This window comes from Hyla sarda, unplaced genomic scaffold (assembly GCF_029499605.1).
Source record: "Hyla sarda isolate aHylSar1 unplaced genomic scaffold, aHylSar1.hap1 scaffold_126, whole genome shotgun sequence".
NCBI classification, from domain to species: Eukaryota; Metazoa; Chordata; class Amphibia; order Anura; family Hylidae; genus Hyla; species Hyla sarda.
The window spans coordinates 253415-268138 of NW_026607881.1; the positions used below are offsets into that span (position 1 = coordinate 253415).

Below are 14724 nucleotides of genomic sequence, written 5' to 3' on the forward strand. Positions count from 1 at the left end.
ACATTATCTGTACTCAGAGAGTTATCACTGTGTTAACTCTGTGTGGTTACATAGGACTGCAGGTCACATCTATACATTATCTGTACTCAGAGACGTTATCACTGTTATCTGTGGTGTTACATAGGACTGCAGGTCACATCTATACATTATCTGTACTCAGAGAGTTATCACTGTTATCTGTGGTGTTACATAGGACTGCAGGTCACATCTATACATTATCTGTACTCAGAGAGTTATCACTGTTATCTGTGGTGTTACATAGGACTGCAGGTCACATCTATACATTATCTGTACTCAGAGAGTTATCACTGTTATCTGTGGTGTTACATAGGACTGCAGGTCACATCTATACATTATCTGTACTCAGAGAGTTATCACTGTTATCTGTGGTGTTACATAGGACTGCAGGTCACATCTATACATTATCTGTACTCAGAGAGTTATCACTGTTATCTGTGGTGTTACATAGGACTGCAGGTCACATCTATACATTATCTGTACTCAGAGAGTTATCACTGTTATCTGTGGTGTTACATAGGACTGCAGGTCACATCTATACATTATCTGTACTCAGAGAGTTATCACTGTGTTATCTGTGGTGTTACATAGGACTGCAGGTCACATCTATACATTATCTGTACTCAGAGAGTTATCACTGTTATCTGTGGTGTTACATAGGACTGCAGGTCACATCTATACATTATCTGTACTCAGAGAGTTATCACTGTTATCTGTGGTGTTACATAGGACTGCAGGTCACATCTATACATTATCTGTACTCAGAGAGTTATCACTGTTATCTGTGGTGTTACATAGGACTGTAGGTTACATCTATACATTATCTGTACTCAGAGAGTTATCACTGTGTTATCTGTGGTGTTACATAGGACTGCAGGTCACATCTATACATTATCTGTACTCAGAGAGTTATCACTGTTATCTGTGGTGTTACATAGGACTGCAGGTCACATCTATACATTATCTGTACTCAGAGAGTTATCACTGTTATCTGTGGTGTTACATAGGACTGCAGGTCACATCTATACATTATCTGTACTCAGAGAGTTACCACTGTGTTATCTGTGGTGTTACATAGGACTGCAGGTCACATCTATACATTATCTGTACTCAGGGAGTTATCACTGTTATCTGTGGTGTTACATAGGACTGCAGGTCACATCTATACATTATCTGTACTCAGAGAGTTATCACTGTGTTTTCTGTGGTGTTACATAGGACTGCAGGTCACATCTATACATTATCTGTACTCAGAGAGTTATCACTGTGTTATCTGTGGTGTTACATAGGACTGCAGGTCACATCTATACATTATCTGTACTCAGAGAGTTATCACTGTTATCTGTGGTGTTACATAGGACTGCAGGTCACATCTACTACATTATCTGTACTCAGAGAGTTATCACTGTTATCTGTGGTGTTACATAGGACTGCAGGGCACATCTACTACATTATCTGTACTCAGAGAGTTATCACTGTTATCTGTGGTGTTACATAGGACTGCAGGTCACATCTATACATTATCTGTACTCAGAGAGTTATCACTGTGTTATCTGTGGTGTTACATAGGACTGCAGGTCACATCTATACATTATCTGTACTCAGAGAGTTATCACTGTGTTATCTGTGGTGTTACATAGGACTGCAGGTCACATCTATACATTATCTGTACTCAGAGAGTTATCACTGTATTATCTGTGGTGTTACATAGGACTGCAGGTCACATCTATACATTATATGTATTCAGAGAGTTATCACTGTTATCTGTGGTGTTACATAGGACTGCAGGTCACATCTATACATTATCTGTACTCAGACAGTTATCACTGTGTTATCTGTGGTGTTACATAGGACTGCAGGTCACATCTATACATTATCTGTACTCAGAGAGTTATCACTGTGTTATCTGTGGTGTTACATAGGACTGCAGGTCACATCTATACATTATCTGTACTCAGAGAGTTATCACTGTGTTATCTGTGGTGTTACATAGGACTGCAGGTCACATCTATACATTATCTGTACTCAGAGAGTTATCACTGTGTTATCTGTGGTGTTACATAGGACTGCAGGTCACATCTATACATTATCTGTACTCAGAGAGTTATCACTGTTATCTGTGGTGTTACATAGGACTGCAGGTCACATCTATACATTATCTGTACTCAGAGAGTTATCACTGTTATCTGTGGTGTTACATAGGACTGCAGGTCACATCTATACATTATCTGTACTCAGAGAGTTATCACTGTGTTATCTGTGGTGTTACATAGGACTGCAGGTCACATCTATATATTATCTGTACTCAGAGAGTTATCACTGTTATCTGTGGTGTTACATAGGACTGCAGGTCACATCTATACATTATCTGTACTCAGAGAGTTATCACTGTGTTATCTGTGGTGTTACATAGGACTGCAGGTCACATCTATACATTATCTGTACTCAGAGAGTTATCACTGTTATCTGTGGTGTTACATAGGACTGCAGGTCACATCTATACATTATCTGTACTCAGAGAGTTATCACTGTGTTATCTGTTGTGTTACATAGGACTGCAGGTCACATCTATACATTATCTGTACTCAGAGAGTTATCATTGTGTTATCTGTGGTGTTACATAGGACTGCAGGTCACATCTATACATTATCTGTACTCAGAGAGTTATCACTGTTATCTGTGGTGTTACATAGGACTGCAGGTCACATCTATACATTATCTGTACTCAGAGAGTTATCACTGTTATCTGTGGTGTTACATAGGACTGCAGGTCACATCTATACATTATCTGTACTCAGAGAGTTATCACTGTGTTATCTGTGGTGTTACATAGGACTGCAGGTCACATCTATACATTATCTGTACTCAGAGAGTTATCATTGTGTTATCTGTGGTGTTACATAGGACTGCAGGTCACATCTATACATTATCTGTACTCAGAGAGTTATCACTGTGTTATCTGTGGTGTTACATAGGACTGCAGGTCACATCTATACATTATCTGTACTCAGAGAGTTATCACTGTTATCTGTGGTGTTACATAGGACTGCAGGTCACATCTACTACATTATCTGTACTCAGAGAGTTATCACTGTTATCTGTGGTGTTACATAGGACTGCAGGTCACATCTATACATTATCTGTACTCAGAGAGTTATCACTGTTATCTGTGGTGTTACATAGGACTGCAGGTCACATCTATACATTATCTGTACTCAGAGAGTTATCACTGTTATCTGTGGTGTTACATAGGACTGCAGGTCACATCTATACATTATCTGTACTCAGAGAGTTATCACTGTTATCTGTGGTGTTACATAGGACTGCAGGTCACATCTATACAGTATCTGTACTCAGAGAGTTATCCCTGTGTTATCTGTGGTGTTACATAGGACTGCAGGTCACATCTATACATTATCTGTACTCAGAGAGTTATCACTGTTATCTGTGGTGTTACATAGGACTGCAGGTCACATCTATACATTATCTGTACTCAGAGAGTTATCACTGTTATCTGTGGTGTTACATAGGACTGCAGGACACATCTATACATTATCTGTACTCAGAGAGTTATCACTGTTATCTGTGGTGTTACATAGGACTGCAGGTCACATCTATACATTATCTGTACTCAGAGAGTTATCACTGTGTTATCTGTGGTGTTACATAGGACTGCAGGTCACATCTATACATTATCTGTACTCAGAGAGTTATCACTGTTATCTGTGGTGTTACATAGGACTGCAGGACACATCTATACATTATCTGTACTCAGAGAGATATCACTGTTATCTGTAGTGTTACATAGGACTGCAGGTCACATCTATACATTATCTGTACTCAGAGAGTTATCACTGTGTTATCTGTAGTGTTACATAGGACTGCAGGTCACATCTATACATTATCTGTACTCAGAGAGTTATCACTGTTATCTGTAGTGTTACATAGGACTGCAGGTCACATCTATACATTATCTGTACTCAGAGAGTTATCACTGTTATCTGTAGTGTTACATAGGACTGCAGGTCACATCTATACATTATCTGTACTCAGAGAGTTATCACTGTGTTATCTGTAGTGTTACATAGGACTGCAGGTCACATCTATACATTATCTGTACTCAGAGAGTTATCACTGTTATCTGTGGTGTTACATAGGACTGCAGGTCACATCTATACATTATCTGTACTCAGAGAGTTATCACTGTGTTATCTGTGGTGTTACATAGGACTGCAGGTCACATCTACTACATTATCTGTACTCATAGAGTTATCACTGTTATCTGTGGTGTTACATAGGACTGCAGGTCACATCTATACATTATCTGTACTCAGAGAGTTATCACTGTGTTATCTGTGGTGTTACATAGGACTGCAGGTCACATCTATACATTATCTATACTCAGAGAGTTATCACTGTTATCTGTGGTGTTACATAGGACTGCAGGTCACATCTACACATTATCTGTACTCAGAGAGTTATCACTGTTATCTGTGGTGTTACATAGGACTGCAGGTCACATCTATACATTATCTGTACTCAGAGAGACATCACTGTTATCTGTGGTGTTACATAGGACTGCAGGTCACATCTATACATTATCTGTACTCAGAGAGTTATCACTGTTATCTGTGGTGTTACATAGGACTGCAGGTCACATCTATACATTATCTGTACTCAGAGAGTTATCACTGTTATCTGTGGTGTTACATAGGACTGCAGGTCACATCTACACATTATCTGTACTCAGAGAGTTATCACTGTTATCTGTGGTGTTACATAGGACTGCAGGTCACATCTATACATTATCTGTACTCAGAGAGTTATCACTGTTATCTGTGGTGTTACATAGGACTGCAGGTCACATCTATACATTATCTGTACTCAGAGAGTTATCACTGTTATCTGTGGTGTTACATAGGACTGCAGGTCACATCTATACATTATCTGTACTCAGAGAGTTATCACTGTTATCTGTGGTGTTACATAGGACTGCAGGTCACATCTATACATTATCTGTACTCAGAGAGTTATCACTGTTATCTGGGGTGTTACATAGGACTGCAGGTCACATCTATACATTATCTGTACTCAGAGAGTTATCACTGTTATCTGGGGTGTTACATAGGACTGCAGGTCACATCTATACATTATCTGTACTCAGAGAGTTATCACTGTGTTATCTGTGGTGTTACATAGGACTGCAGGTCACATCTACTACATTATCTGTACTCAGAGAGTTATCACTGTGTTATCTGTGGTGTTACATAGGACTGCAGGTCACATCTATACATTATCTGTACTCAGAGAGTTATCACTGTTATCTGTGGTGTTACATAGGACTGCAGGTCACATCTATACATTATCTGTACTCAGAGAGTTATCACTGTTATCTGTGGTGTTACATAGGACTGCAGGTCACATCTATACATTATCTGTACTCAGAGAGTTATCACTGTTATCTGTGGTGTTACATAGGACTGCAGGACACATCTATACATTATCTGTACTCAGAGAGTTATCACTGTTATCTGTGGTGTTACATAGGACTGCAGGTCACATCTATACATTATCTGTACTCAGGGAGTTATCACTGTTATCTGTGGTGTTACATAGGACTGCAGGTGACATCTATACATTATCTGTACTCAGAGAGTTATCACTGTTTTATCTGTTGTGTTACATAGGACTGCAGGTCACATCTATACATTATCTGTACTCAGAGAGTTATCACTGTGTTATCTGTGGTGTTACATAGGACTGCAGGTCACATCTATACATTATCTGTACTCAGAGAGTTATCACTGTTATCTGTGGTGTTACATAGGACTGCAGGTCACATCTATACATTATCTGTACTCAGAGAGTTATCACTGTGTTATCTGTGGTGTTACATAGGACTGCAGGTCACATCTATACATTATCTGTACTCAGAGAGTTATCACTGTGTTATCTGTGGTGTTACATAGGACTGCAGGTCACATCTATACATTATCTGTACTCAGAGAGTTATCACTGTTATCTGTGGTGTTACATAGGACTGCAGGTCACATCTATACATTATCTGTACTCAGAGAGTTATCACTGTTATCTGTGGTGTTACATAGGACTGCAGGTCACATCTATACATTCTCTGTACTCAGAGAGTTATCACTGTGTTATCTTTGGTGTTACATAGGACTGCAGGTCACATCTATACATTATCTGTACTCAGAGAGTTATCACTGTTATCTGTGGTGTTACATAGGACTGCAGGTCACATCTATACATTCTCTGTACTCAGAGAGTTATCACTGTGTTATCTTTGGTGTTACATAGGACTGCAGGTCACATCTATACATTATCTGTACTCAGAGAGTTATCACTGTTATCTGTGGTGTTACATAGGACTGCAGGTCACATCTATACATTATCTATACTCAGAGAGTTATTGGTATCTGTGGTGTTACATAGGACTGCAGGTCACATCTATACATTATCTGTACTCAGAGAGTTATCACTGTTATCTGTGGTGTTACATAGGACTGCAGGTCACATCTATACATTATCTGTACTCAGAGAGTTATCACTGTTATCTGTGGTGTTACATAGGACTGCAGGTCACATCTATACATTATCTGTACTCAGAGAGTTATCACTGTTATCTGTGGTGTTACATAGGACTGCAGGTCACATCTATACATTCTCTGTACTCAGAGAGTTATCACTGTGTTATCTTTGGTGTTACATAGGACTGCAGGTCACATCTATACATTATCTGTACTCAGAGAGTTATCACTGTTATCTGTGGTGTTACATAGGACTGCAGGTCACATCTATACATTATCTATACTCAGAGAGTTATTGGTATCTGTGGTGTTACATAGGACTGCAGGTCACATCTATACATTATCTGTACTCAGAGAGTTATCACTGTTATCTGTGGTGTTACATAGGACTGCAGGTCACATCTATACATTATCTGTACTCAGAGAGTTATCACTGTTATCTGTGGTGTTACATAGGACTGCAGGTCACATCTATACATTATCTGTACTCAGAGAGTTATCACTGTGTTATCTGTGGTGTTACATAGGACTGCAGGTCACATCTATACATTATCTGTACTCAGAGAGTTATCACTGTTATCTGTGGTGTTACATAGGACTGCAGGTCACATCTATACATTATCTGTACTCAGAGAGTTATCACTGTTATCTGTGGTGTTACATAGGACTGCAGGTCACATCTATACATTATCTGTACTCAGAGAGTTATCACTGTGTTATCTGTGGTGTTACATAGGACTGCAGGTCACATCTATACATTATCTGTACTCAGAGAGTTATCACTGTGTTATCTGTGGTGTTACATAGGACTGCAGGTCACATCTATACATTATCTGTACTCAGAGTTATCACTGTTATCTGTGGTGTTACATAGGACTGCAGGTCACATCTATACATTATCTGTACTCAGAGAGTTATCATTGTTATCTGTGGTGTTACATAGGACTGCAGGTCACATCTATACATTATCTGTACTCAGAGAGTTATCATTGTTATCTGTGGTGTTACATAGGACTGCAGGTCACATCTATACATTATCTGTACTCAGAGAGTTATCACTGTTATCTGTGGTGTTACATAGGACTGCAGGTCACATCTATACATTATCTATACTCAGAGAGTTATCACTGTGTTATCTGTGGTGTTACATAGGACTGCAGGTCACATCTATACATTATCTGTACTCAGAGAGTTATCACTGTGTTATCTGTGGTGTTACATAGGACTGCAGGTCATATCTATACATTATCTGTACTCAGAGAGTTATCACTGTGTTATCTGTGGTGTTACATAGGACTGCAGGTCACATCTATACATTATCTGTACTCAGAGAGTTATCACTGTGTTATCTGTGGTGTTACATAGGACTGCAGGTCACATCTACTACATTATCTGTACTCAGAGAGTTATCACTATTATCTGTGGTGTTACATAGGACTGCAGGTCACATCTATACATTATCTGTACTCAGAGAGTTATCACTGTTATCTGTGATGTTACATAGGACTGCAGGTCACATCTATACATTATCTGTACTCAGAGAGTTATCACTATTATCTGTGGTGTTACATAGGACTGCAGGTCACATCTATACATTATCTGTACTCAGAGAGACATCACTGTTATCTGTGGTGTTACATAGGACTGCAGGTCACATCTATACATTATCTGTACTCAGAGAGTTATCACTGTTATCTGTTGTGTTACATAGGACTGCAGGTCACATCTATACATTATCTGTACTCAGAGAGTTATCACTGTTATCTGTTGTGTTACATAGGACTGCAGGTGACATCTATACATTATCTGTACTCAGAGAGTTATCACTGTGTTATCTGTGGTGTTACATAGGACTGCAGGTCACATCTATACATTATCTGTACTCAGAGAGACATCACTGTTATCTGTGGTGTTACATAGGACTGCAGGTCACATCTATACATTATCTGTACTCAGAGAGACATCACTGTTATCTGTGGTGTTACATAGGACTGCAGGTTACATCTATACATTATCTGTACTCAGAGAGTTATCACTGTGTTATCTGTGGTGTTACATAGGACTGCAGGTCACATCTATACATTATCTGTACTCAGAGAGTTATCACTGTTATCTGTGGTGTTACATAGGACTGCAGGTCACATCTATACATTATCTGTACTCAGAGAGTTATCACTGTGTTATCTGTGGTGTTACATAGGACTGCAGGTCACATCTATACATTATCTGTACTCAGAGAGTTATCACTGTGTTATCTGTGGTGTTACATAGGACTGCAGGTCACATCTATACATTATCTGTACTCAGAGAGTTATCACTGTTATCTGTGGTGTTACATAGGACTGCAGGTCACATCTATACATTATCTGTACTCAGAGAGTTATCACTGTTATCTGTGGTGTTACATGGGACTGCAGGTCACATCTATACATTATCTGTACTCAGAGTTATCACTGTTATCTGTGGTGTTACATAGGACTGCAGGTCACATCTATATATTATCTGTACTCAGAGAGTTATCACTGTTATCTGTGGTGTTACATAGGACTGCAGGTCACATCTATACATTATCTGTACTCAGAGAGTTATCACTGTGTTATCTGTGGTGTTACATAGGACTGCAGGTCACATCTATACATTATCTGTACTCAGAGAGTTATCACTGTGTTATCTGTGGTGTTACATAGGACTGCAGGTCACATCTATACATTATCTGTACTCAGAGAGTTATCACTGTGTTATCTGTGGTGTTACATAGGACTGCAGGTCACATCTATACATTATCTGCACTCAGAGAGTTATCACTGTTATCTGTGGTGTTACATAGGACTGCAGGTCACATCTACTACATTATCTGTACTCAGAGAGTTATCACTGTTATCTGTGGTGTTACATAGGACTGCAGGTCACATCTATACATTATCTGTACTCAGAGAGTTATCACTGTATTATCTGTGGTGTTACATAGGACTGCAGGTCACATCTACTACATTATCTGTACTCAGAGAGTTATCACTGTTATCTGTGGTGTTACATAGGACTGCAGGTCACATCTATACATTATCTGTACTCAGAGAGTTATCACTGTTATCTGTGGTGTTACATAGGACTGCAGGTCACATCTACTACATTATCTGTACTCAGAGAGTTATCACTGTTATCTGTGGTGTTACATAGGACTGCAGGTCACATCTATACATTATCTGTACTCAGAGAGTTATCACTGTTATCTGTGGTGTTACATAGGACTGCAGGTCACATCTATACATTATCTGTACTCAGAGAGTTATCACTGTTATCTGTGGTGTTACATAGGACTGCAGGTCACATCTATACATTATCTGTACTCAGAGAGTTATCACTGTTATCTGTGGTGTTACATAGGACTGCAGGTCACATCTATACATTATCTGTATTCAGAGAGTTATCACTGTTATCTGTGGTGTTACATAGGACTGCAGGTCACGTCTACTACATTATCTGTACTCAGAGAGTTATCACTGTTATCTGTGGTGTTACATAGGACTGCAGGTCACATCTATACATTATCTGTACTCAGAGAGTTATCACTGTTATCTGTGGTGTTACATAGGACTGCAGGTCACATCTATACATTATCTGTACTCAGAGAGTTATCACTGTGTTATCTGTGGTGTTACATAGGACTGCAGGTCACATCTATACATTATCTGTACTCAGAGAGTTATCACTGTGTTATCTGTGGTGTTACATAGGACTGCAGGTCACATCTATACATTATCTGTACTCAGAGAGTTATCACTGTTATCTGTGGTGTTACATAGGACTGCAGGTCACATCTATACATTATCTGTACTCAGAGAGTTATCACTGTTATCTGTGGTGTTACATAGGACTGCAGGTCACATCTACTACATTATCTGTACTCAGAGAGTTATCACTGTGTTATCTGTGGTGTTACATAGGACTGCAGGTCACATCTATGCATTATCTGTACTCAGAGAGTTATCACTGTTATCTGTGGTGTTACATAGGACTGCAGGTCACATCTATACATTATCTGTACTCAGAGAGTTATCACTATTATCTGTGGTGTTACATAGGACTGCAGGTCACATCTATACATTATCTGTACTCAGAGAGTTATCACTGTGTTATCTGTGGTGTTACATAGGACTGCAGGTCACATCTATACATTATCTGTACTCAGAGAGTTATCACTGTGTTATCTGTGGTGTTACATAGGACTGCAGGTCACATCTACTACATTATCTGTACTCAGAGAGTTATCACTGTGTTATCTGTGGTGTTACATAGGACTGCAGGTCACATCTATACATTATCTGTACTCAGAGAGTTATCACTGTTATCTGTGGTGTTACATAGGACTGCAGGTCACATCTATACATTATCTGTACTCAGAGAGTTATCACTGTTATCTGTGGTGTTACATAGGACTGCAGGTCACATCTATACATTATCTGTACTCAGAGAGTTATCACTATTATCTGTGGTGTTACATAGGACTGCAGGTCACATCTATACATTATCTGTACTCAGAGAGTTATCACTGTTATCTGTGGTGTTACATAGGACTGCAGGTCACATCTATACATTATCTGTACTCAGAGAGTTATCACTGTGTTATCTGTGGTGTTACATAGGACTGCAGGTCACATCTATACATTATCTGTACTCAGAGAGTTATCACTGTGTTATCTGTGGTGTTACATAGGACTGCAGGTCACATCTATACATTATCTGTACTCAGAGAGTTATCACTGTTATCTGTGGTGTTACATAGGACTGCAGGTCACATCTATACATTATCTGTACTCAGAGAGTTATCACTGTTATCTGTAGTGTTACATATGACTGCAGGTCACATCTATACATTATCTGTACTCAGAGAGTTATCACTGTTATCTGTGGTGTTACATAGGACTGCAGGTCACATCTATACATTATCTGTACTCAGAGAGTTATCACTGTTATCTATGGTGTTACATAGGACTGCAGGTCACATCTATACATTATCTGTACTCAGAGAGTTATCACTGTGTTATCTGTGGTGTTACATAGGACTGCAGGTCACATCTATACATTATATGTACTCAGAGAGTTATCACTGTGTTATCTGTGGTGTTACATAGGACTGCAGGTCACATCTATACATCATCTGTACTCAGAGAATTATCACTGTTATCTGTGGTGTTACATAGGACTGCAGGTCACATCTATACATTATCTGTACTCAGAGAGTTATCACTGTGTTATCTGTGGTGTTACATAGGACTGCAGGTCACATCTATACATTATCTGTACTCAGAGAGTTATCACTGTTATCTGTGGTGTTACATAGGACTGCAGGTCACATCTATACATTATCTGTACTCAGAGACTTATCACTGTGTTATCTGTGGTGTTACATAGGACTGCAGGTCACATCTATACATTATCTGTACTCAGAGAGTTATCACTGTGTTATCTGTGGTGTTACATAGGACTGCAGGTCACATCTATACATTATCTGTACTCAGAGAGTTATCACTGTGTTATCTGTGGTGTTACATAGGACTGCAGGTCACATCTATACATTATCTGTACTCAGACAGTTATCACTATGTTATCTGTGGTGTTACATAGGACTGCAGGTCACATCTATACATTATCTGTACTCAGAGAGATATCACTGTTATCTGTGGTGTTACATAGGACTGCAGGTCACATCTATACATTATCTGTACTCAGAGAGTTATCACTGTTATCTGTGGTGTTACATAGGACTGCAGGTCACATCTATACATTATCTGTACTCAGAGAGTTATCACTGTGTTATCTGTGGTGTTACATAGGACTGCAGGTCACATCTATACATCATCTGTACTCAGAGAGTTAGCACTGTGTTATCTGTGGTGTTACATAGGACTGCAGGTCACATCTATACATTATCTGTACTCAGAGAGTTATCACTGTTATCTGTGGTGTTACATAGGACTGCAGGTCACATCTATACATTATCTGTACTCAGAGAGTTATCACTGTTATCTGTGGTGTTACATAGGACTGCAGGTCACATCTATACTTTATCTGTACTCAGAGAGTTATCACTGTGTTATCTGTGGTGTTACATAGGACTGCAGGTCACATCTATACATTATCTGTACTCAGAGAGTTATCACTGTGTTATCTGTGGTGTTACATAGGACTGCAGGTCACATCTATACATTATCTGTACTCAGAGAGTTATAACTGTGTTATCTGTGGTGTTACATAGGACTGCAGGTCACATCTATACATTATCTGTACTCAGAGAGTTATCACTGTTATCTGTGGTGTTACATAGGACTTCTATATACTGTATATACTGTCATTACTCCTGTATTGTATAGTAGTGATCAGACGATACTTCTATATACTGTATATACTGTCATTACTCCTGTATTGTATAGTAGTGATCAGACAATACTTCTATATACTGTATATACTGTCATTACTCCTGTATTGTATAGTAGTGATTAGACAATACTTCTATATACTGTATATACTGTCATTACTCCTGTATTGTATAGTAGTGATCAGACAATACTTCTATATACTGTATATACTGTAATTACTCCTGTATTGTATAGTAGTGATCAGACAATACTTCTATATACTGTATATACTGTCATTACTCCTGTATTGTATAGTAGTGATCAGACGATACTTCTATATACTGTATATACTGTCATTACTCCTGTATTGTATAGTAGTGATCAGACAATACTTCTATATACTGTATATACTGTCATTACTCCTGTATTGTATAGTAGTGATCAGGTGATACTTCTATATACTGTATATGCTGTCATTACTCCTGTATTGTATAGTAGTGATCAGGTGATACTTTTATATACTGTATATACTGTCATTACTCCTGTATTGTATAATAGTGATCAGGTAATACTTCTATATACTGTATATACTGTCATTACTCCTGTATTGTATAGTAGTGATCAGACAATACTTCTATATACTGTATATACTGTCATTACTCCTGTATTGTATAGTAGTGATCAGACAATACTTCTATATACTGTATATACTGTCATTACTCCTGTATTGTATAATAGTGATCAGGTAATACTTCTATATACTGTATATACTGTCATTACTCCTGTATTGTATAGTAGTGATCAGACAATACTTCTATATACTGTATATACTGTCATTACTCCTGTATTGTATAGTAGTGATCAGACGATACTTCTATATACTGTATATACTGTCATTACTCCTGTATTGTATAGTAGTGATCAGACGATACTTCTATATACTGTATATACTGTCATTACTCCTGTATTGTATAGTAGTGATCAGACGATACTTCTATATACTGTATATACTGTCATTACTCCTGTATTGTATAGTAGTGATCAGGTGATTCTTCTATATACTGTATATACTGTCATTACTCTTTATAGTAGTGACCAGACGATACTTCTATATACTGTATATACTGTCATTACTCCTGTATTGTATAGTAGTGATCAGGTGATTCTTCTATATACTGTATATACTGTCATTACTCTTTATAGTAGTGACCAGACGATACTTCTATATACTGTATATACTTGTTGTTTCCCCTATGGTGTATGTACCGGAGTGGACCCTTGGTTTGGGCTCTATGGCGCCCCCTATGTCAGTCGTTTTGTGATCGAGTGGCTGCGGTGACTGTCTGGCGTTGATCCATACCCTTTGGTGGTTTGTCAGCCGTAGCGCAGTACTGAAGTGTCTCCAGGCTGTAACCTGATCTCTAGGCGCAGTTCTTATAGGATCGGAGGGATCTCCTGTTGTTCAGGTGACGTTACCTTCTGATACTATGTTTATTCTCTCTTTATTTAGGACAAAGGAGGAAGATCTGGAGGACTTATTTCCCACACACAGGACTTCCACTTGGTGCTTTTTTTTGTTTTTTTCCTAAGGACGTTCAGCAATTTGTCGTCTTTTGGATTTTAATTCTTGTGGATTTTCCCCGTGTTCTCCCGAGGACTCCTCTGTGTCACCCTCCCTAAATTGTGGATTTACTCTTCCCAATGATGTTGTCCAATGGTACAATTCTCAACACCAGCAACTCTGACCCGGACACAGACGCTCTCCAGACACACAAGGTGAGTGACCAGGACCAGATATGTAC

The 14724-nt window shown here is 38.7% G+C and overlaps 1 protein-coding gene across 3 annotated transcripts in view; it reads left to right on the forward strand.

Annotated features, from left to right (window-relative positions):
* DNMT3A (DNA methyltransferase 3 alpha) overlaps positions 1 to 14724 on the forward strand; it is a 285392-nt gene that overhangs the window by 6820 nt on the left and 263848 nt on the right. For all 3 annotated transcript variants that reach the window (XM_056551891.1, XM_056551892.1, XM_056551893.1), the window contains exon 2: positions 14433 to 14698. In XM_056551891.1, the coding sequence (XP_056407866.1) occupies positions 14624 to 14698 (75 nt within the window). In that variant the 5' untranslated portion in view covers positions 14433 to 14623. The remainder of the gene's footprint in view (positions 1 to 14432; positions 14699 to 14724) is intronic.